The 21,184-nt window shown below is 39.1% G+C and overlaps 1 protein-coding gene and 1 pseudogene across 1 annotated transcript; both read left to right on the top strand.

The window, feature by feature from the left end:
* Nucleotides 1-3,614: 3,614 nt before the first annotated feature.
* LOC135204599 (E3 ubiquitin-protein ligase FANCL-like) lies at nt 3,615-15,608 on the top strand. The gene is given in 10 exon segments (XM_064234748.1): nt 3,615-3,637; nt 3,725-3,782; nt 4,029-4,180; nt 11,740-11,854; nt 12,563-12,716; nt 13,099-13,223; nt 13,602-13,646; nt 13,648-13,809; nt 14,303-14,374; nt 15,354-15,608. Coding segments are annotated over 10 exon segments (933 nt in total). The 3' UTR covers nt 15,381-15,608.
* A 2,689-nt stretch (nt 15,609-18,297) lies between these two features.
* Nucleotides 18,298-21,184, top strand: part of LOC135204598 (U3 small nucleolar RNA-associated protein 14 homolog A-like) — a 42,843-nt pseudogene continuing 39,956 nt past the window's right edge.

Below are 21,184 nucleotides of genomic sequence, written 5' to 3'. Positions count from 1 at the left end.
TTAAAGGGAAAAGAATCTTTAAAAAATATATAAAAGGAAAAAACAAAGGAATATCCAATAGCACGTATAAAAACGTAGAAAATAAGCTTAAACAAAGTACCATAAATAGCAAAAAATTACCAAAAGAATAGATTTAAAGATAAAAGAATATTAAAAGGCACATTTTACCTTTAAAAATCTAATTTTAAAAACCACCAACGACCTTTAAAAAAGCCACTTAAAGGAGCCGTTACAAAGACGACCTTCCAATTATCTACTACTGCCATTGCTCAGGACCATGCTGTTCCCCCCTTCCATATGTAGACTCGAAATATCTCCTATAAGAAGGTCTGTAATTATTAATTTCCGGTTTAAAATAATGGAGAATAATTATTTAAGTGATTATTAATTGGTTAAAACAAAAGAAAGTCATTGTATGATAATAAAGGCGTCCTCTTATGAGTCGTCTTCTGAGACGGACTCCTGGTCTATTTTCGCTATTTGGCTTCGAATTAATGATGAAAAATGGTCGTAATTTAAGTTATTTTGGTGATTTTGATGGTTAGTTCATTAACATTGTTTAAATCAGACCAAATTACGCCGTTAATAGTAGGTATGTATAGTAGGTAACCTAGGTATTTGCTCTCGGGACACTGTCCCATTAGGGTCCAAAAGGCGGCCATACTTGAGCCCTATTTAGGGGGCTATAATATCATTACCTAAATAATATATTTACACCTTAAAATCATATTAGATAAATATTATCAAGTAGCCTATACCAACCAAATTTAACCTAAAATTAGGATACCGCACCTCCCCGCCCCCACCCCCATCCCCACCTGAAATGATAGGTTAAGCACGAAGGAAATGGAATGACACCGTTGGTAGATCTATATTACTATTCCGCTATGGCAGTTGCGGTTTTGTTTTCTACGCAGTTTTTTACCTCCTGAACAAGAATTTTAAGTAATATTTATTCGGACAACTGTAATTAACCCCCAGGGACTCGTACTAAACACCCCAAAAATACATTTGACCCCCACCCCCAATACCTGGTGGCTTTTGTATTCATGGTCGAACAATGTGGTCATGTGGAATGCTTATATAGAAATACCTCAACGTTTTCTATGTTAGGTATTAATAAATCTGCGGTGATATTCGTTTCTTCGTGCGGGCGTCACTGGCACTAAACGTGGCGGTCGGCCATTGTCCCATATTAGGTACTGTTTTCTGTGATTTATTGATAATAATAATACTCTTCAGCTCTCGTTTATGATTATGATAGGCTATATACCGTCTTATCTTTTAGGTTTTACGTTTGCCCTGAAAGGGCTAGTACTGAACGCTGCAGCCATTTTTTCTGATATTTACCATATTACCGTCTTTCCTTTATGTTTTTATGGTACTAAACACTGCGGCCATTTTGATCTATTTACTATATTATGTAATATTATATTGATTAAAATAAATACTTTCTTTCAGCTCTCGTTTTATACCTACGATACCCATGTACCGTCTTTCCTTTATGTTTTTAAGGTACTAAACGCAGCGGCATTCCCGTAAAACAGGTACTATACTAGTTACTCGACCATAGGGGGCGCGGTATTATTCTCCATTTTTACCGAAAAGAATAATACGTGGAAGTTTTAGTTCAGATGTGGCGGAGGACGACCGGCCTAGGCTACTTTATGACGGTAGTAAATAAAATTCCAGTAGGCCTAGGGATGCATATTAATTTACCTCCTTAACCTGCGCAGCTTCTGTATCGATTAATTCATCTCATTAAAACTAAGTTAGAGTAGTGATAAGTAGTTTGTTTAATTTCTAAGGTTTTTCTATACATTTTTCTTTTTTATTTTGTCAGGCAAAATGTCAATAAACTTATTTGCAGTAATGATAGAATAGCATTTCATTTTTAAGAATTCAATTATTTTTTTTTATAAATTCCCCAGGTAAAATCTCCGTAAACTAATTAAAACAATTGATTGATTAATTAGTTCTTGCTGGCGTCTCGCAATGACGAGGTTTATCGACGCCGTAATTTATAATAATAGTATGTTTATTGTCAAGTGTATATAATATTACCTAATTTCCTCAGGTAAAAATGTCAGTCCTTGACTTCTGTACTGAATTTCCCCTGGCTGATTCCGTCCTTGAATTCCAAACCACCATCGGTATTTCCACGGTTTAATCGACATTGCTGTAAGTATTAGCTGTAGTTTTTTTTTTTTCCAAAAAATAAATTTACAATTCTATTAATATATTTCATGATTTTTTTTAATATGAATGTGCTGATATTTATGAATATGTATAAGCATAAATTGCTCCAAGTGTTGTCTAAAGGTTTTTATAATTTTGTAAAAATTTACTATGTGTTTTATAAGTATATTATATGATGCTTATTTTTAATATTAATGTGCTAATTCTTATGAATATGTGTGTACATAAAACAGAACCTCTGATTGGAGCCAGCAGATGGGGTTGTTTTTGAAAGAATTATTCCTTTACCTTAAAAAAAAAAAAACCTTTATCTCACATCAATCGGATATTTTAAGCTTGGAACTGCATGGAGTACCACCTTGTATGTGCTGATCTGAATTTTTTTATCTTATTCACCAGCAACTCCTTCAAATAGAACATATTTAATTCTGAGGTTCTGTTCTTCATGAAACATAGCAACATGTTTCGCATAATGGTTTTTTATGCCAACTGGTTACCTGTTTTTCAGCCTACATTTGTGTTTAGTTTGCAGCGCCACCTTGGAACCCTAGCTGCAACCCCTTTCGTTCTTCATTACTGTATATACGTACTAACATTCATATTCTCTTTCTTCCATTTGCTATCACCCTCTCCTAACAGTTATTTCATAGTGCGACTCGGAGGTTTCCTCTGTGTAGCCTTTCAAATCTTTCTGCCATCAGTTTCCTTTCCAGAGCTGATTGATCTCGCAGGTCCAATTGCTGGGCCTTTGGCCTAAGTTCTATATGTATCCCCAATTTTTTCCATTTCCCTAACTCCATGTCAGGTTTTTTTTGGTTGGCATATGTAACCCCCGCCATATGTAACCCCAATGTTCTGTCAGCGATGCAAAGGCAATGGCTGTATGAGGTATACTATAAGATTTTGGTGTGGTCCAAGGTAAATTGAGACTAAATTACTCTGAACAGGAGGAAGGGTTAAGGCAATATACTATCAGATGGACTTTAATCTTATCAGCCTCATTGTTGAAAAAAGATTGGTCTCTGATTGGTGATTGCTTATGGTATAATAACTGGAAAAAGCTGTACTGTACACATCATGATTACATAAGTAAAATAAAAGTTGATTGCAATTACAGATGAACTTGAAATGTTTTTACAGTACTGTACCTGTAGTATATGAAAACAAAATCATTGTGCTAAGGATTAATTGATAAGGTTTTTTCTTGTTATCCAGGGCACCTATTATGAGATTAGTTTGAAAATACCAAAGTTCCCGTCTACAAGAGGCATGAAACTGAGCACAAGTCTTGGTTTGTCGTGCCTTGTCGAAAGATGCCGCCCTCAGCTTTCTACGGTAAATTTTCTGTCTCATACCTATAATCTGAGTTAGTGAAAACTTTATTTTTTAACATTTCTAGGAAATTTTCAATCAGCATGTGTTGTTGTAATACAAAACAGTATGTTTTCTAATCCACATTAAATTCACTAGTTAATTGTAAATTAATATCTTGTTTTTATAAATACTATTTTGTTTCATTTTTCAGATTGAAACAAGAATGTTCCACGATTCTTGAATATATGAGAAAGTTCCAGACAGTATGTGTAAGTAACCTGTTGTTTTATAAATTGGCCCTTAAAAGAAAGGGGTGCAATGAATTGTTTTGAATCGTTTATCATTACTGTACATGATTTTACAAGTAGAGTGAGTGTAAAGTAAAAACATTTAGCCACTATTTTTTTGCCTACAGAAGTACAAACTTGTTTTCTTTTATGTACGGGGTTTTAGAGAATGGTATCTGTTTATTTTTCTGGCTCATTTTCTGTCCAACATTCAAGTCCTTATTGCAGACATCAGCACATTCAAAACAAGATTCCTTCAGAGAAATTCCTCTACCTCCAGCATCGTTTTTCAAGTCCATTCTCTCACAACTAGAAGACATTGGATGGCGCAAGGTTTACGAAATCCCACCAGATTTCACCTACATCACTTTACAAGAAAGGTAACAGAATTTTATGTATACCGTACCATATGTTTCTTTTGCCGTAAATTTATGGCTTACAATTAACTCTTGTGTAACACAGAGTCATCCCAGGTGTTTTAGGCACTAAAAATAAGTCAGTAGCTGTCTGCCAGACATATTGCACAAACAAGGGAAGATTTTCTTGCCACAGGCCGGTCAACTTATCATTCATTGTTAGGATAGGTAACCAACATTAAATCTCTAGACAATTTGGCTAATTGCAGTCTTTTTTTTTTTTTTCAATTCCATTTATTTATAAAATTTGTTCATGAAACTTACCTGACAGATATATATATAGCTGTATTTTCTGAAGTCCGACAGAATTCAAAACTTGCGGCACACGCAGTGGACGGCCAGGTGGTAGTACCCATTCTCGCCGCTGGGAGGCAGATATCAGGAACCATTCCCATTTTCTATTCATATTTTTTCTGTCGCCGGTGCTGTAAACAACTTTTTGCAGTACCTCCACCTAGGATTTTTTATTTACTCGTCATTTAAGTATCTGGATTGTCTTTTGGTATTGATTCTGGATTGTTGGATTGGCACGCGCAATAGTGGACTGTTTTTTTATTTTGGATTGGCTTTTCTGTAAACGTGATGTCTGGCTCAAGTTCAGTGAGTTTCAGAGTGTGTGTGAAGAGTGATTGTAAGGTGAGGCTACCTAAATCATCGGTAGATCCCCACACAGTATGTATGGGGTGTAGGGGGCCTGTATATTTATTTATTGGATGATCGGTGCAATGAATGTGAAGGTTTGACCGATGATGGATGGAAGGTGTATGATTCTTATCGGCGTAAATTGGAATGCGATAGGATCAGGAGGTCTTCCTCCAAGAGCGGTTCTCTAAAGGTAAGGGAAGTAATATTTCGACCTGCATTAACACCATAGAATTTGTTTCACCTAAACCTGTGATGTTGCCCTTCGGGCCCTGATTCTGTGTCTGGAGAAGGTAATGCCCTTTCTCTGATTTTAGAGTCTTTACGCACTGTAGAATCTAAAGTGTTTAGCCTTAGAAACCGGCTCAGTGAAAGTGTGTGATCGTGCCCCTAGTGTTGTGGAGGGGGCGTCAGATCGGCCCCATAATGCCTCTAGGCCTAGACCGCTATCGGACTCCCAGGACTCAGGGAGTGGATATGTCGAAAGCCGCAAGAGGGTTACGGGAGCTCCCCACCGATCTGGCGTCCCTTCGGCAGGCCCCTGTTGCAAGTTCCCAGGCTGCCAAAGAGCGTGCTAGGCTCGATCCTGAAGGACTGTGTTTTTCGTCCTCCGAGGCGCCCTCACCCGCGCAAGGGGTGGAGCGCTCGGAGAGACTCGCGTCCATTGAAAGGACTGTTCGTTTGAGGACGCTTTCACGTCCTCTCTCTCCAGTTTCGTTACGCTCTTCTCCGGATTCGTATGACGCTTTTCCGCCTCAGAAGAGAGGTAGGACGTCATCTGGTGATGACGCTGAGAAGCGCTACAGTCGCTGTTTGGAGAGGCAGGTAGCTGTACCTGTGAGAAGAAAGGAGGCGTCCCCTTGCCCCTCGTCTTCTCGCAGGCTCAGTCCTGCTCCTTCTGTTGTTTCTTCGCCCACGAAGAACATCCTTTTGTCCCTTCAGGACCAGTTGTCGACTTTGATGGCTCAGAAGACTCGCCCAGCAGCAGTCGAGCCTAAACACAGGAGGAAGGACGTCAGGCTGCCTGTCAAGAGACGAAGCAGTCTCCTTCTCCATCTCCGCGTTCGTCTCTTTCTCCTCCTGCGTCTACTTCGGTTCATCGCCGATCTCGTTCACCTGGTAGGAAAGCTTGTCGTCAGGACGCTTTCTTTCCCTCTCGACGTCCTGGGCAGGCTGCTCGACAAGACGGAGGACGCTCAGCAGGACGCTTTTGAGGACGTTCGGCAGGACGCTTCGGAGGACGCCAAGCAGGATGAGGACGTTCAGCAGAACGCTTTTGTGGACGCTCGGAGGAGGGACGCTTTTTCCTTACGATGAGGATTTCATAAGCGCTCAGAAAGACGCTTTGTCATCTAAACCATGGTCGCTCTTGTAGGAAGCGTAAGGACGCTTCAGCAGAACGAAGTAAGGCAGTCTCGGTCGTCTCTCAGGACGCTCAGCGCTGTCAAGACGCTCTTCTTCCTTCAAGCAGTAGGGATCGATGGAAGGTCGGTCGCATTGAAGAAGCTTTTGCTTCCAAGCAGCGGAGATCTCTGGTTAAGACCAGACCCGCTGGGCGTACGCCCTCTCCGGATGGGCAGTCTCCGATTCCTCTTAGGGAGGAAGGAGAGTTGAGTAGTCCTGCGGAAACGGCTGAAGAGGAGCAACCTTCTGTTTCGTCTGTTTCGGATTACAAAGTACTTGTGCGGCTGTTACGTTCGTCTTTCGGAGACAAGTTTCAGCCTGCAGCTCCCAGGTCTCCCACCCTCGCAGTTTCGTCATCAAGTCTTTGTAAGACCCGGAGGTTTGTGGAGATGAAGACTCTCTGTCCATCAAGAGGGCCTTCAAGAAATTACAAGATTGGATGGATCGAAGGAAGATCAGGGCAAGTCGACTTTCGCCCTTCCTCCCTCAAGACTCAGTGGAAAAGGGGGCGTTTGGTACGAGACCAAAGGAGAAGTAGGTGTGAGAATCCCTTCGTCAGCCCAAGGGGATTTCTCTAGCCTAGTCGATGCCCACCAGAGGAGGTCCCTTTTGTCGACAGCCCAAGGTTTCTTGGCACGCCATACTGAAACAGACCATCACTTGAAAGGACTTCTTACGGACCCACTCGAAGGTTTTCAACTTCTTGGGCTGGTGCTTGGGAGTCCTGGATTTGCAATCTAGGAGCCCGGACTCGCTCAGTCTGGGGGAGCTGGCCAGCGTGTTATCTTGCATGGACAAGGCCGTCAGGGATGGTTCGGAAGAGTTAGTATCGCACTTTGGTACGGCGTTCCTTAAAAAGAGAGCGCTTCTATGCAATTTCACTGCTAGATCAGTTACGCCCGCTCAGAAAGCGGAGCTTCTCTTTGCTCCTTTCTTTTCGAACCATCTCTTCCAGACTATGGTTAAGGACCATGGCAAGTAGCTTGCAAGAGGAAAGCTAACTCAGGACCTCTTAGCGCAAGTCCTCGAGCGGTCCAGCAGCCCCCTCTACGTCTTCCTTGTGCGACCTCCTAAGAAGGTTAAAACCCTTTCATCGGAGCTCCTCCCTCGAGAGCAGCTCCTCGAGGGAGAGGGCTTTCAAGAAGAAGAGCTTCCTTCAAGCCTAAAACTACCAAATGAAAGTCATGTCCTTCAGACACCAGTCGGAGCCAGACTGAAGTTTTTTGCGGGAGTATGGAGAGAGAGAGATACGGACCCGTGGTCCCTCAAGATCGTGGAACAGGGGTACAAGATCCCCTTTTTGGATCCTCTTCCTCTATCCACAACTCCCAGAGACCTTTCTCCTTCATATCACGGGGAGAAAAGGCGAATACTTTTCGATCTGTTAGATCAGATGATCGAGAAAAGAGCGGTTGGGGGTGGAACAGGGTCGTAGACCTGGGGTCACCAGGTTTTTAAAACAGGCTTTTCCTGGTACCGAAGCAGTCGTCGGGTTGGCGTCCAGTCCTAGACGTAAGCAGGCTCAATCTTTTCATAGAGAAGATCAAGTTCAAAATGGAGACGCCTCAGTCTGTTCTAGGAGCCTTGAGACCGGGCGACTGGATGGTGTCCTTAGACCTGCAGGACGTATACTTTCACGTTCCAATCCACCCTCTTTCAAGAAAGTATCTGAGATTCGTTTTGGGAGACAAAGTCTGGCAGTTCAGAGCCCTTTGTTTCGGCTTAAGCGCTCCGATGGTCTTTACCGTATCATGAAGAATGTAGCGAGGGGTTGCACTTCAGGGATAAGAGTATCTCTCTATCTCAACGATTGGCTCATCAGAGCGTTCCGTCAGAGGAGAAGTGTCTGAAGGACCTTCAGTTCACGTTAGCCTTGGCGAAGTCCCTGGGACTTCTGGTCAACCTCGAAAAGTCGCATCTGACCCCGACACAGTCCATCGTGTATCTGGGGATTCAGATGGATTCAGTGGCTTTTCGGGCGTTTCCGTCCCGGGAACGTCAGCTGCAAGGCTTAGAGAGAGTTTCAGCCTTCTTGGGGAAAGAGACTTGCTCGGCAAGGGAATGGATGAGTCTGCTGGGCACCATTTCCTCGCTGGAAAAGTTTGTTTCCTTGGGGAGACATCACCTCAGGCCTCTCCAGTTTTTCCTGGCAGAGGGAATGGAAGGCCAAAGAGGATCTGAATGCGATCTTGAAGATCACAGATTCGGTGAAAAGCCATCTAAGATGGTGGCTCGATCCTCGAAATTTCAAGAGGGCTTATCCCTAAAGCTTCTGAGCCCCGACCTAGTGTTGTTTTCCGACGCTTCCATTTCGGGTTGGGAGCAACACTAGGAGGGGAAGAAGTGTCAGGCTCCTGGAGGGGGGAACAGGTAGCCTGGCACATCAATGTGAAAGAACTGGCAGCGGTTTTCCTGTCGCTGCAGTTTCTTCCGAAGCAAAAGGTACAATCAAAGTTTATCCAAGTCAACTCGGGACAACACCACAGCCCTCGCGTACTTAAAGAATCAGGGAGGAACACACTCCCGGCCTCTGTTTTACTGGCGAGGGAGATTCTGCTGTGGGCAAGTGCAAGAAAAGTCAAGATCCTGACGAGATTTATCGCAGGAGTCCAGAACGTCAGAGCGGACCTTCTCAGTCGACAGGACCAAATCCTGCCGACAGAATGGACCCTGCATCAAGACGTTTGTCAGGAGCTATGGAAGTTGTTGGGGAGTTCCTCTGGTCGACCTCTTTGCGACGTCGAGGACGAAGAGGCTTCCTCTTTATTGCTCCCCGGTCCTGGATCCAGGAGCAATCGCTGTAGATGCACTGCTCTGGAATTGGACAGGCTTGGACCTTTATGCCTTCCCACCATTCAAGATCATGGGGGAAGTGATGATGGAAATTTGCGGCTTCAGAAGGGACGAGGTTGACCCTGATTGCCCCGATGTGGCCGGCAAGAGAATGGTTCACAGAGGTCATGTCCTTCCTTGTAAGACTTCCCCTCTGGGTCTGACTGCGTTCAGACTATCGAAAAGTTGGCCAGAGCGAGAGGTTTTTCTAAAAACAGCTGCGGAAGCGATCACCCACTCAAGGAGGGCCTCGTCAAGAGCTGTTTACCAGTCGAAGTGGGCTTCCTTCAGGGCATGGTATAGAAAGGAGGGAGTTTCCTCTTCCACGACCTCTATGAGCCAAATAGCCGATTTCCTGCTATTCTTAAGGAATGTGCAGAAATTGGCAGTCCCAACCATCAAGGGATACAAGAGTATGTTGTCAGCAGTATTTCGGCACAGAGGGCTAGACCCTCTCTGACAACAGAGATCTTCACGATCTCTTGAGATCGTTCGAGACCACGAAGATTCCTCAGGCGAGGCCGCCTTCATGGAACTTAGATGTGGTTCTAAGACTCTTGATGTCAAGTCCGTTCGAGCCTCTACACGCAGCGTCTCTTCGGAACTTGACAAAGAAGGCTCTTTTCCTAACTGCTCTGGCGACGGCGAAGAGAGTTAGCGAAATCCAAGCTTTTAGTAACCAGGTAGGCTTCAAAGGAGACAACGCTGTCTGCTCTTTGAGTCCCACATTCTTGGCGAAAACGAGAACCCGTCTAACCCTTGGCCCAAGAGCTTCGAGATAAAGGTTTGACGAGCCTAGTGGGCCAAGAACCAGAGAGAGTCCTGTGCCCTGTCAGGGCTCTCAAGTTCTACGTTCATAAGACGAAGAGGTACGAGGTCCCTCAGGTAATCTTTGGTGCTCTGTGAAGAGACTTGAATTACCATTATCAAAGAATGCTGTGGTTCTTTCTTTCTGAGGGACGTCATAAAAGAGGCTCATTCATCTTGCCAGAAGACTGATTTGAGCCTCTTGCGAGTGAAAGCTCACAAGGTCAGAGCTGTCGCTACCTCTCTTGCCTTCCAAAAGAACATGTCAATCAAGGACATCCTTGATGGCACCTTTTGGAGGAGCAATTCTGTATTCGCCTCACACTACTTAGAGATGTGAGGACGATATACGATGACTGGTTCTTGTTCTCTTGGACCGTACATTTCTGCAGACACAGTCTTGGGGGCTGGAGGTAGCTCTTTCCCTATCCCTTAGTTAGGAATTATTGTTGTTTTTTAATATGTTTTTGAGTTTTTGGTTGTTGGTGAGATCTTGTGTGAAGATTTCCCATCCATTAGGTTAACTTTCATGGGGTCTTTGTTCTTTGTCTAGTTGGTCAGGTGGTGGTAGTTGCTTCATAGCCCTCATATGTATGGTACGATGGTCTAGTCATGTTGTGGGCACGTCCCCGTTGACAGAGCATCTGGAGCGCACCAGCACTACAGGCCTCCACCTGGCTGGCAACTCTGATTAAGCAGAAGCAGGCTTAGGTGACAGTAGTCCTAAAGTCTACTATGCTAAACAGGGGTGAGGAACCAAGATGTATATCATCTACTTAATTTAGTTTCCTAAAAATCCTATTCTGTCTCTTCCCACCATCCGAAGGTGGGATTCAGCTATATATATATCTGTCAGGTAAGTTTCATGAACAAAATGTTATTGTTATAATACAATTAAGTTTGTTCATACTTACCTGGCAGATATATATAATTAAAGTGCCCACCCACCTCCCCTCAGGCGATAGTGGCACTGATAAAATATGAATAGAAAATGGGAATGGTTCCTGATATCCGCCTCCCAGCGGCGGGAATGGGTACTACCACCTTGGGCCGCCCACTGCGTGTGCCGCGAGTTTGAAATTCTGTCGGACTTCAGAAATACAGCTATATATATATCTGCCAGGTAAGTATGAACAAACTTAATTGTATTATAACAATAACATTTTTAAATGAGGTTTCGTAAGCTTTCTGAAGGCAGAAGTTTGGCAACTGTATAGTATTTTTTTTTTTTTGTTTTTTTTTTTACTTGTTCTAAGTGAAAAAGCAAAGTTACACTTTTATGCTTCTATTTCAGTATTAGGTTTGTAATGACTGCAATTTTTGCATACCAATTATTTTTGCTCATTTTGGTAGTGATCAGTGCTAGCAACGTGTTCAGCGAACAGTGGGCTAGTTAGTATTTTCTTCAGCGTTGGCTTTTGTCCAATTCATTGCTGGCCATGGTCTTACTTTCTAGCTTTAGGGAGGACTTTAGCTTTTTTTCAACTACTGATATTTATGTCTTGCACTGGACAATTGCTACTTTATTAATTTTTATTTGCTATGTTACTCAAAGTTTGTCTCTGTATTATTCCTGACTCTGAAACCTCAAAGTAATTATGTCTAAATTGCAAGTTTTCGTGTTTAAAGTGTAATGACATGTTTAATCTGTGGTTATAGATATTACGTTATGCCATTTTAAAATTTTTTTCAATTTTTTCATCTAATTCTTCCCTTGCTAGATTTGGGAAGATAAATGTTCGATTTATCTTGTATGCTTAAGAAATGAGTTGTAATTTTATGTAAAGTATATCAGGAATTTTATCAACTTTTATTTACTGGAGCCTTTATCTTTCCAGTGATATTAAGGGACGTCTTCATAAAATCAAGGTTGGAATACCCCAGGGCTACCCTGAGGAAGAACCTACTGTAGATGTAGATTTACCCAGAGAGTTCCAGTTCTCTTGGAACAGTGTGAGTATAATAATGTACAAATTTTGTTTTTATTACTGTAAGATAGTTTACTAGACCACTGAGTCGTGTTTCTAGATTCGTAAATATTGCTCATGCATACATAGTACTGTTTGGCCGCATAAAGGAAGTCAATTAATTTCATTTGTAGGGATTAATAGCACCAAAATTGTTCATTTGAAAATATGGCTTCTAAAGATTTCAACTTTTAACTCTTAATTGGTGAACTTCGTGGAACTTCTTGCGGTGCACTGTAGGTTCTTTGCAGCGTCTCTTTGGCCCCCAGCTGTAACCCCTTTCATTCCTTTTGCTGTACCTCCACTCATATTTTCTTATCTTCCATCTTGCGTTCCACCATCTCCTAACAATTGTTTTATAGTTCAAGTTTGAAGTTTTCCTCCTGTTACACCTTTCAAACTTTCATACTGTGTTCCCCTGTCACCACTGAATGATGTCTTAATCCCAGTGCTTGGCCTTTGGCCTAAATTGTGTGTTCCAATCCATTAATAGATGTGGTTTCTACTGGCTAAAAAATAGGCCAAGATCTCAAAGACTCATATTTTATAAGTCCTGTAGAATGGCCCAAGAAATAATGGAAAAAGGACATTAAAGAACAAGACCAGATGGAAATTCAGGTAGAAAATGCACAAGACAAAGGGCATCACATATACTCCCTTCTTCCTTGGTTCTGTATCTTTTATTTTCTTGTAGGTCGGAGGACTTCCTTTGATATTTGCCGCGTTCAAGGATCAACTATCAAGCGTACAGCAGTTTTGGGACGTTTTAGATGATTTGGACGAGACAGCGGTTGTGCTTGACCCACAAAATCCTGAAAGACGACACAAAACACGTCGCATTTTCCTAAGTCAGTGATCTGGTCTCAACTTTATACAGTTTTTCTGTAAGAGATTTTGCTCATATGACTTTGATTGTGATAAGGAATTCCCTTTTATATGTTAGTTTAAGATTTATTACTTGTTGCATTTCAGTAGTAGCTTGAAAAACATTCAGAATGAGCAAATTATAATAAGAATTTACCTTTTTTTTATCTCTCTCTCTCTCTAACATTTCAGATTCTTACATGAACTGTTTCCAAAAGTAAAAAGTATCACTATTTAATAAGTAATTAAATAATGTTCTCTATATGTGTGTTACCTAGTTCTGAAGATATGGAAACGTGGACTACAGATACCTCATGTATGTATTCTGTAGTTATATTCTTATGAAAAGAGCTTTTCCTTACGCAGGTAATCACGTGAGTGTACAGTTAACGATATCGGTGGAGCACCCTCGTAATCTACCCCAGTTTCACTTCTTTGGGCCTTCGTCGCTAACGACTCCTCTTAATAATTGTCTGACAGAAAAGTACCAGGTACTGTATGAGAGATGAAATGGGTCTGGAAATAAATAGTAATCATAAACAAAACTTAAGTGGATGTTCTTGTAATAATTTTGTTTAAACGTTACAGTATTTTTGCAATCATTAGTACATTATGTATCCAAGTTACATTTTATTGCAGTTTGGCATTTTCTCTTGCAACAGTTGCATCATTTAAAAGTTGTGTTTATATACAATGGTTCAGTTTCATGGCAAATGCATGCGATGATTCAGTTTCATGGCAACTGCAATGTTTTTCTAGTTCATATTGATTCACTGAGATCCAGAATTCCTTCAGAGGTGAATTAGTCTATCATGATAAGTAAAGAAGCTATCGCATTTTACATAAACCTTGTGACAATCTATTTCCAGGAGTGGGACCCAGAGCAGAGTATCGTGAATAACATCGAGAGGATTTATCGCCGTTGAAGTGGTCAAGCGATCAGCGCAGTCAGGAAGTGGCAATGAAGAATGGGGCGCAGAGTGTGCAGTTTGCTACTCTCTTCTTCTCGATGGCTGCCACCCCGATCTCACATGTGACCACTGCAGTCAGTCGTTTCATTTGAATTGCTTGTACGAGGTAATTTGAGGAAATAATTATTCTAAATTAAGTCGTGTTACATTGTTTAGATTTGCAGTAGTGTTCACAAATTCCATCTTTGTCCTTGTTCTCTGGTGTTGGGAGCCAACAGTTTTGAGGTTACTAGGCAACGCTTGTTTAATATACAATATCTTGCCGTAATTTGGCACAAAGTTTTCTACCATTTGTATAATTTTTGCACTACAAGTCTGCCTAGACTCAAGACACACGGCCCTCTAGCTCTTTCGCGCTTTTTTTTTCCCCGCTACCTACAATATTGTCTTTATTCCCAGGGCCATCAAACACTGTATCGTCAATCTCTTCTCTGAAACCTAATTATGTATAGGTTATTGGTCCCATCCAATATACTGAATACCTACAAAGATGCTAAATATAGTTGTTACTAGAATACAAATGAACTGGATTTAAAGATTAATCCGCGACGGAAAAAATTGTATCGTCTAACTGGCCGTTTATCCTTCTTCCTTTGCAGTGGCTTCATGGGCTCCCGAATAGCAGACAAAGCATGAAGTTCATTTTCGGAGACTGTCCATACTGTTCAAGGGTAGGTTGGAATTTCTAAGTACAGGCAGTCCCCGGGTTACGACGGGGGTTCCGTTCTTGAGACGCGTGGTAAGCCGAAAATCGTTGTAAGCCGGAACATCGTGAAAAATCCTAAGAAAACCTTACTTTTAATGCTTTGGGTGCATTGAAAACTATGTAAACTGCATTCTTATTGCAGTTTTCATCAAAAGAAACCTTCAAATATTGATTATTTGCATTTTTGGTGTCATATTTCTTCTGCCAGATGAGCGTTGTAGGTGGCACAACCCTGGAAAAAATAATTTCTGATTAATATAATTGAAAAGCACCTTAACTCGGAAAGTCGTAAGCCGAACCCGGGGACTGCCTTATCTCAGTTGCTACCATTTACAAAAAAGAAACTAGTTTAATCTTAATTGGTTGTATGCATTTGAATGTATTATTCCATGATTATAATCACTTCAGCACGTGATTCATTTATCACAGATATCCACAGGTGAAAAGCAAGAGATTGGGTGTAGTAGGTCCTGACCGGTTTTGACTTTATTTCCAAGCCATTGGAAATAAAGTTATCTTGTTTTTCACCTGTGGATATGTGGTATTATTCCATATTATGAAGTTTTACCAAACCACTGAGCTATCAGTTCTCACAGGGCTGGCCATAGCAAGCATCTATAACAACAATAGTATTGTCTTTAGTCCCTGTGGTGCTTGTTATTTTAAGAAGCAATAATGTTCCTGTACAAATACAATACTTCACATTGTTCCTGCTGATGTTAATGAACATTTGTCAATGCCTGGCCTAAGATGTTGAGTGCTATGCGGTTAGTACAGTCAAACTCACCCTGGACATGACAGAATCTTGTGACAATGGTAGAATAAATAGTGGGTTTGATATGAAATATATTGCCTATTAATAGAGCTTAAATCCATCATAATTTGACAACTGTGCGAGGTTTTACACTGATGGTGAAATCACTAATAAAAGTTTTGTTTTGCAGCTGATATCTTGCAAAGTTCCTGCATAGCCCATAGGAGGAGGGACTGGACCCAAAGCAAAGATCTCAGGTTGTCTACATTTTGGAGAATACTAAAGTTTTTATACAATATTGTACCTGACACGGCTCGAACAGAGTACGGCCTCTTGTAATGTTTATATGACAACTCCATGCATCTTGTTTTTCTTTATACATTTTTCACAACTACAATATTTCAGTATTTTTCTAATAAACTTGTAAAAATTCAAAATAAAGAACTCTGAATAACCAAAGAAGTGTTTTTCCCATTAAAAAAATCAGTAGTATAATGTTCTTAAGTAAAGCATTCATACAGGTTTCAAAGATTATCAGTGAAGTTATAAATCAGATTACTCAAGTTAATGTGAAATTTCTCAACCTCAGAAATTCTTACATTGAATTCATATCTGATCCATTTACTGACTGGCTTTATTCTACATTTTCTCTGACAAGTCATCTGATCTCCTCGCACTTAAAATCCCCGGTATTTTTATTTTTACCGCATGTTTTTGGATGCCACATCCTCATTTATATTGCCTTCTAATGCATTTTCTTCTTGGCTCATGCTTGGTCACTAGTTATTTCTTGTAACCTTCATATTCTGCGTTTTCGTTACCATAACACAATATAAAGTCATTAAATTAATAAAAATCTAATGATGTTTCTAAAAACTGATGCCGGAGTTATGATTAACTAAAGTTCCAGAGAGGAGTAAGAACTGACTGTGGAATTTACTAAACACTTGAATTATTATTATTATTTTTATTTGTTTAAGCAGCCATTTCCGACTAAGTCCAATCGGCTGCTTAATGCAGATAAAATCTGTTAAAATTACCATATTAAATAAATATATTTTTAGTCATTTAGTTTTTAAAAAAAATATATAGATAAAACTTTACTGTAGACATTTAAAATAAATTTGTATGAATAAAATTATTTACATATATTTTAATATATCTAATAAAATTATTTATATATGTTTTAATTGTTCTATATCTGTTAAAAATTTTTAAAATCTTGCAAATATTTGAGTCGTCATCTCCTAGAATGTCCTGCATTCTAGCAGATGATCCAAAGTATTTAAGTCTAATATGTGAATACTTAGAGCATTCAATTAAAATGTGTTTCACAGTTACTCTGGTTTGACAGGTATCACATTCTGGAGGTGGCTGATTTGACATAAGAAAGCCATGGGTTAACCTTGTGTGCCCATTACGCAGCCTGCACAAAGTGACCTCATGGTTTCTCTGCTTCTGTAAAGAATTTTTAAAGGGAATGATAGTGGTCTTTACCACTCTAATTTTGTTATTTTCAAGTGATAACCATTGGTCTTCCCAGATTTTATCTAAAATAAATTTTAAATAATTTTTGGAGTCCTTATAATATGTTTTGTACATTTTATTTCTATTATTTAATGCTGCTTCCTTTGCATTTTATCTGCAATTTCATTGCCTTCAATTCCAACATGACCTGGTGTCCAGCACAAGGATATCTTGATATTTTGAAGGCTTAAAAAATGAATATTTTCTTGTATTGCTCTTATAGCAGGGTGATGATGATTAAAAGAATCTATTGCTTGAATAGCACTTTTTGAATCACTATATATAGTGTAATGTTTGCTGGGAGTTCTAGCGATTTTATACAGAGCCAATGAAATTCCTGCCAATTCAGCGGAATATATGGAGCTATAAATTGGCATTCTTCCACGATAGTATTTTTTCGTCTGTAATAACTGCGAACCCCACAGCAGCATCAGCTTTTGAGCCATCTGTGTAAATGGAGATAGTATTTGCATGGATTTCTTGGTGTTCCAAAAAGATTTGTCTGACAGCGTAACTTGGAATTTCATCTTTTTTTAAATCGAATAACTCATGGCATACATGAGGCTTATTCCATTTCCAAAAAGGTGTTGAATTTGGTAAATGGTTCAGGAATTTTAATGGTGGAATATTATATTTCTCTATGTATATTTTCAGTCGTATAACAAATGGGTAAAATGATCGTGGTCCAATTCTTTTTGGAATGATGGTATTATTTATAATTCTACTCAGTTTTGATGGGTATCTTAATGTCCGCGAATAGAAGTTTAAACAATATTCGACCCTTCTTTGATCAAGTGAACACAGACCTGTTTCACTATACAGAGAAATAACAGGTGTAGATTCAAATGCACCCGTAGCATATCTCAAACCTGCATTATGAAGGGGATCTAATTTTTCCAATGTACTGGCAGATGCAGAAGCATATAGATGCGACCCATAATCAATTTTACTCAGTATCAAAGTCTTGTGTAAATAGAGTAATGTACTTCTATCTGAGCTCTACTTGGTATGTGACAATTTCTTCAATAGATGTAGTACTTTACTACAGCTTTCACGTAAGTATTTAATGTGGAATTTCCAAGTCATCCGTTGGTCAAAATGCCAACCCAAGAAATTTGGTATGCGTAACAAAATTAGTTGGTTTATCATACAGTAGCAATTTCATTTTCGGTACATTTTTCTTATTTGTAAAAGTATTGGCTAGTTTTACTTGCTGATATAGTGAATCCATGTGCATTAGTCCACGATACGATAAGATCAAGAGATTTTTGTAGTATGATTTGTCCTGTATAAATATCAAGAGTGGATGATCCAAATGCCAAAATCATCTGCATATATAATGAACTCTGTAGACCAGTTGGTAGTTGTTTTGTAAAGTCATTAATAGCCATGATATAAAGGGTGGTGCTCAAAACACTACTTGTGGAACTCCTTCACATTGTGGGTACTCCTCAGATAAAACACCATTTATCTTAACTCTAAAAGTTCTTCCCTCTAAAAATTGTACTATGTTTAAGGGTAAAAATCCCCTCAGTCCAGAATAATGCATTTCTTTTAAAATCTGATGATTCTATGTCTTGTCATAGGCCTTCTCCATATCAAAGAAGATGGCTTTTGGCATAGCTGTTGGAAGCAAATGCTTTCCCAATATCGGTGTCAAGTAAAGTTAAAGGATCAAGGGTAGATCTTAGTTTCCTATATCCATATTGTGAAACGGAAAAGTATCCTGTTTTTCCAAGATACCAGATTATTCTGTTGCTAATCATTTTCTCAAACAATTTACATAAGCAGCTTGTTAATGCTATTGGTCTGTAGCTATCTGTGTCATAAGGATCTTTGCCTGGCTTCAAGAATGGAAGGTCCAGTGATTTCCGCCAATCTTGTGGGAAATATATTTCAATCCATATTTTGTTATATAGCTTTAATGAATATTGTAAACTGTTTGGGTGAAGGTGTTTCAACATTTCAAATGTGATCATATCTTCACCCGGGGCTATATTGGAGCATGTTGACAATGCCGATAAAAGTTCATCCATGGTAAAGCAATCATTGTATGAATAATATTGATTAGTTGAAAGTTAATTGGAATTTTTACTTCTTTTTCTCTAATGGTGCGAAAAGATTTTATTGACGAACCTTTGGAAATATTGCTTCAATGTTCTGCTAGGCAAGTTGCTACCTCTCTAGGATCATATATCAGTTTGCTATTCATTTTCAAAACTGGGACATGGGATCGAATGTGCTTTCCTAGTATTTTATGGACTTTTTTTCCAGATCTTACTTAGGGTGTATCTTTGCAATCGATTTTAGGTAGTTACACCAAGATTTTCTTTGTGCTTCATTAAATGTTCGTTTTGCTACAGCACATGACCTATTATAATCTATGTAATCTGAATCGTTTCTCGACTTTTTAAATTTTCTTTGCTTTTTTACATTTCTCATTCCACCGAGGAACTGGACATTTAATCTTTACTTGTGCTACAAATGGTATATAGATGACTCTGCAGCATCAATTACCAGAGCTAAAAACATAACCAGAATAGTTTCTATGTCCAAATTATTATCCTACAATGAAACGTTCTTCGTGCATTCACTAAAATCTTCCCATTTGGCTTTATTGACATTAAATTTGTTAACTGATATCTCTCCAGTGAATTTAGAATACTAATTAAAACAGGAAAATGATACTACCACACAAATCATCATAAGTGTTCCAAAAATATTTGTCTGCTAGATCTTGTGAGCACAAGGACAAATGTATGTGAGTTTAACTTTTTGTTCGTTGGTCAAAATGAGTTGGTTTGTCTTTATGTAATAGTTGCCTCTGGAGTTTGATTTTACATCTCCCAGAAGTAGCATTGGTTGGGGAAGCTTCTTGACCAAGTCATTCAACTTTTCTAAATCTATATTATTATTTGGACTTAGATATACAGAGCAAATCGTTATAATTTCCTCTACTTGTATCTGAACTGCTAAGGCATTTATTTCAGATGAAAGATTATATATTGTGAAAAGGAAAGATTATATATTGTGAAAGGTACATCTTTTCTAATGAGAATCATATTACCTTGCTGATTAGCAGAGTGAGGTTGATAACATGTGTAAAACTTATTTGTAAAACTGGAGGAAATAGGTAAAAATGTTTCATTGAGGCAAATACAAATTGGGCTATTTTTATCAATTAATTTAAGTAACCCTAACTTGTTTTTGTTGATGCTTCGAATGTTCCATTGCAATATGAATGAGGGAGTGTCCTTATTTGTATTAGTGAATTTTACTTATTTTCGTTGGTCTTACGACCCTGATCTGAAAGAATTGGGTCCACTTTACTTTTTGAATTGGAACTTTTGATAATATTGTTGTTGCTGTACATAGGAATTTTGCTTCTAGCACCTTTTCTATAACCTGGTGCCATAGCAGTCTCGTACTAGTGACTTATATATGTTTTATGTTTGGTAGTTTTCAAACATTTACTATTTGGACTATGAAGATTTTTCTCGTTCTTAGTTGAGGATGGTTCACTATATGTTCTAGGTCTCTTTCCTATTATCTGCTGGTCCATCTAGTTCTCTTAATATTTCTTCAAGATTTTGTAGTTTGTTTTTGTTACGGAATATCCTCAGAGATATATCTTCTTCTTTCTTTTGACATGTTAGCAGAGATATCCTCTCTCTGTCATCAAGACGATCATCTACTGCAAGGTTGGTCAGTTGCTATGAACTTGCTACGTATCTCGATAGTATTATTTTTATCTGATTTTTCTACAGTTATTTGATTTCTGGTGTTAAAGAGGATTGGGTAGCTTGTGAAATATCGTTGGATATGATTCTGTATTCCTTCTTCTTTCATGTCTTCCTTAGCCTCCTTAACTGTTATACCAAATTTTCTTGATCTGGTAAGGGCTTCTAGGAAATATCAGAAATATACACATTCCTTTACATAAGCATGGTGCGAGCCATTACAGTTTAAATATTTTTTTTTTAGGTTGGAGCATGCATCACTATTATGCTCCAAGGAGCCACATAAAGCATCTAGGTGAGCCCAAAGACTTGCAGAGTTTTGCTTTATGTTCAAATTTCAAGCAAATTTTACATTGCATAGGTTTTGGATGTTCTTCTTTAATTGCTATTCTTTTGTTTCCTATTTTCATATATGTTGGAATTGTTTGCTGTGAAAAAATAATTTTAGCTATCTTCAGACTTCTTCCAGTTTTAACACTTTCTCATAAACAATAACTGATTTAACTTTTTTTTTTTTTTTTTATCTTCTAGGACTTCTTTTAATGTTTCACACACAGATTCATTGGTGTAATTTTCAATTCCAAGATTATCCAACAATATGGTTCCAATTCTAGTATTATAATGGGCTTCGTCAGAAGCATTTATTTACATGGTGAATTCCAAGTTTTGTAGTTTCAAGTTTCTTCGATTCTTGTGTTCAGATTTAGCTTTTACGATGATTTTTTTTTCGACTGAGAATCGGGGATTGTCACAG

This window comes from Macrobrachium nipponense, chromosome 47 (assembly GCF_015104395.2).
Source record: "Macrobrachium nipponense isolate FS-2020 chromosome 47, ASM1510439v2, whole genome shotgun sequence".
NCBI classification, from domain to species: domain Eukaryota; kingdom Metazoa; phylum Arthropoda; class Malacostraca; order Decapoda; family Palaemonidae; genus Macrobrachium; species Macrobrachium nipponense.
This window is presented reverse-complemented; position numbering and strand designations above follow the sequence as displayed.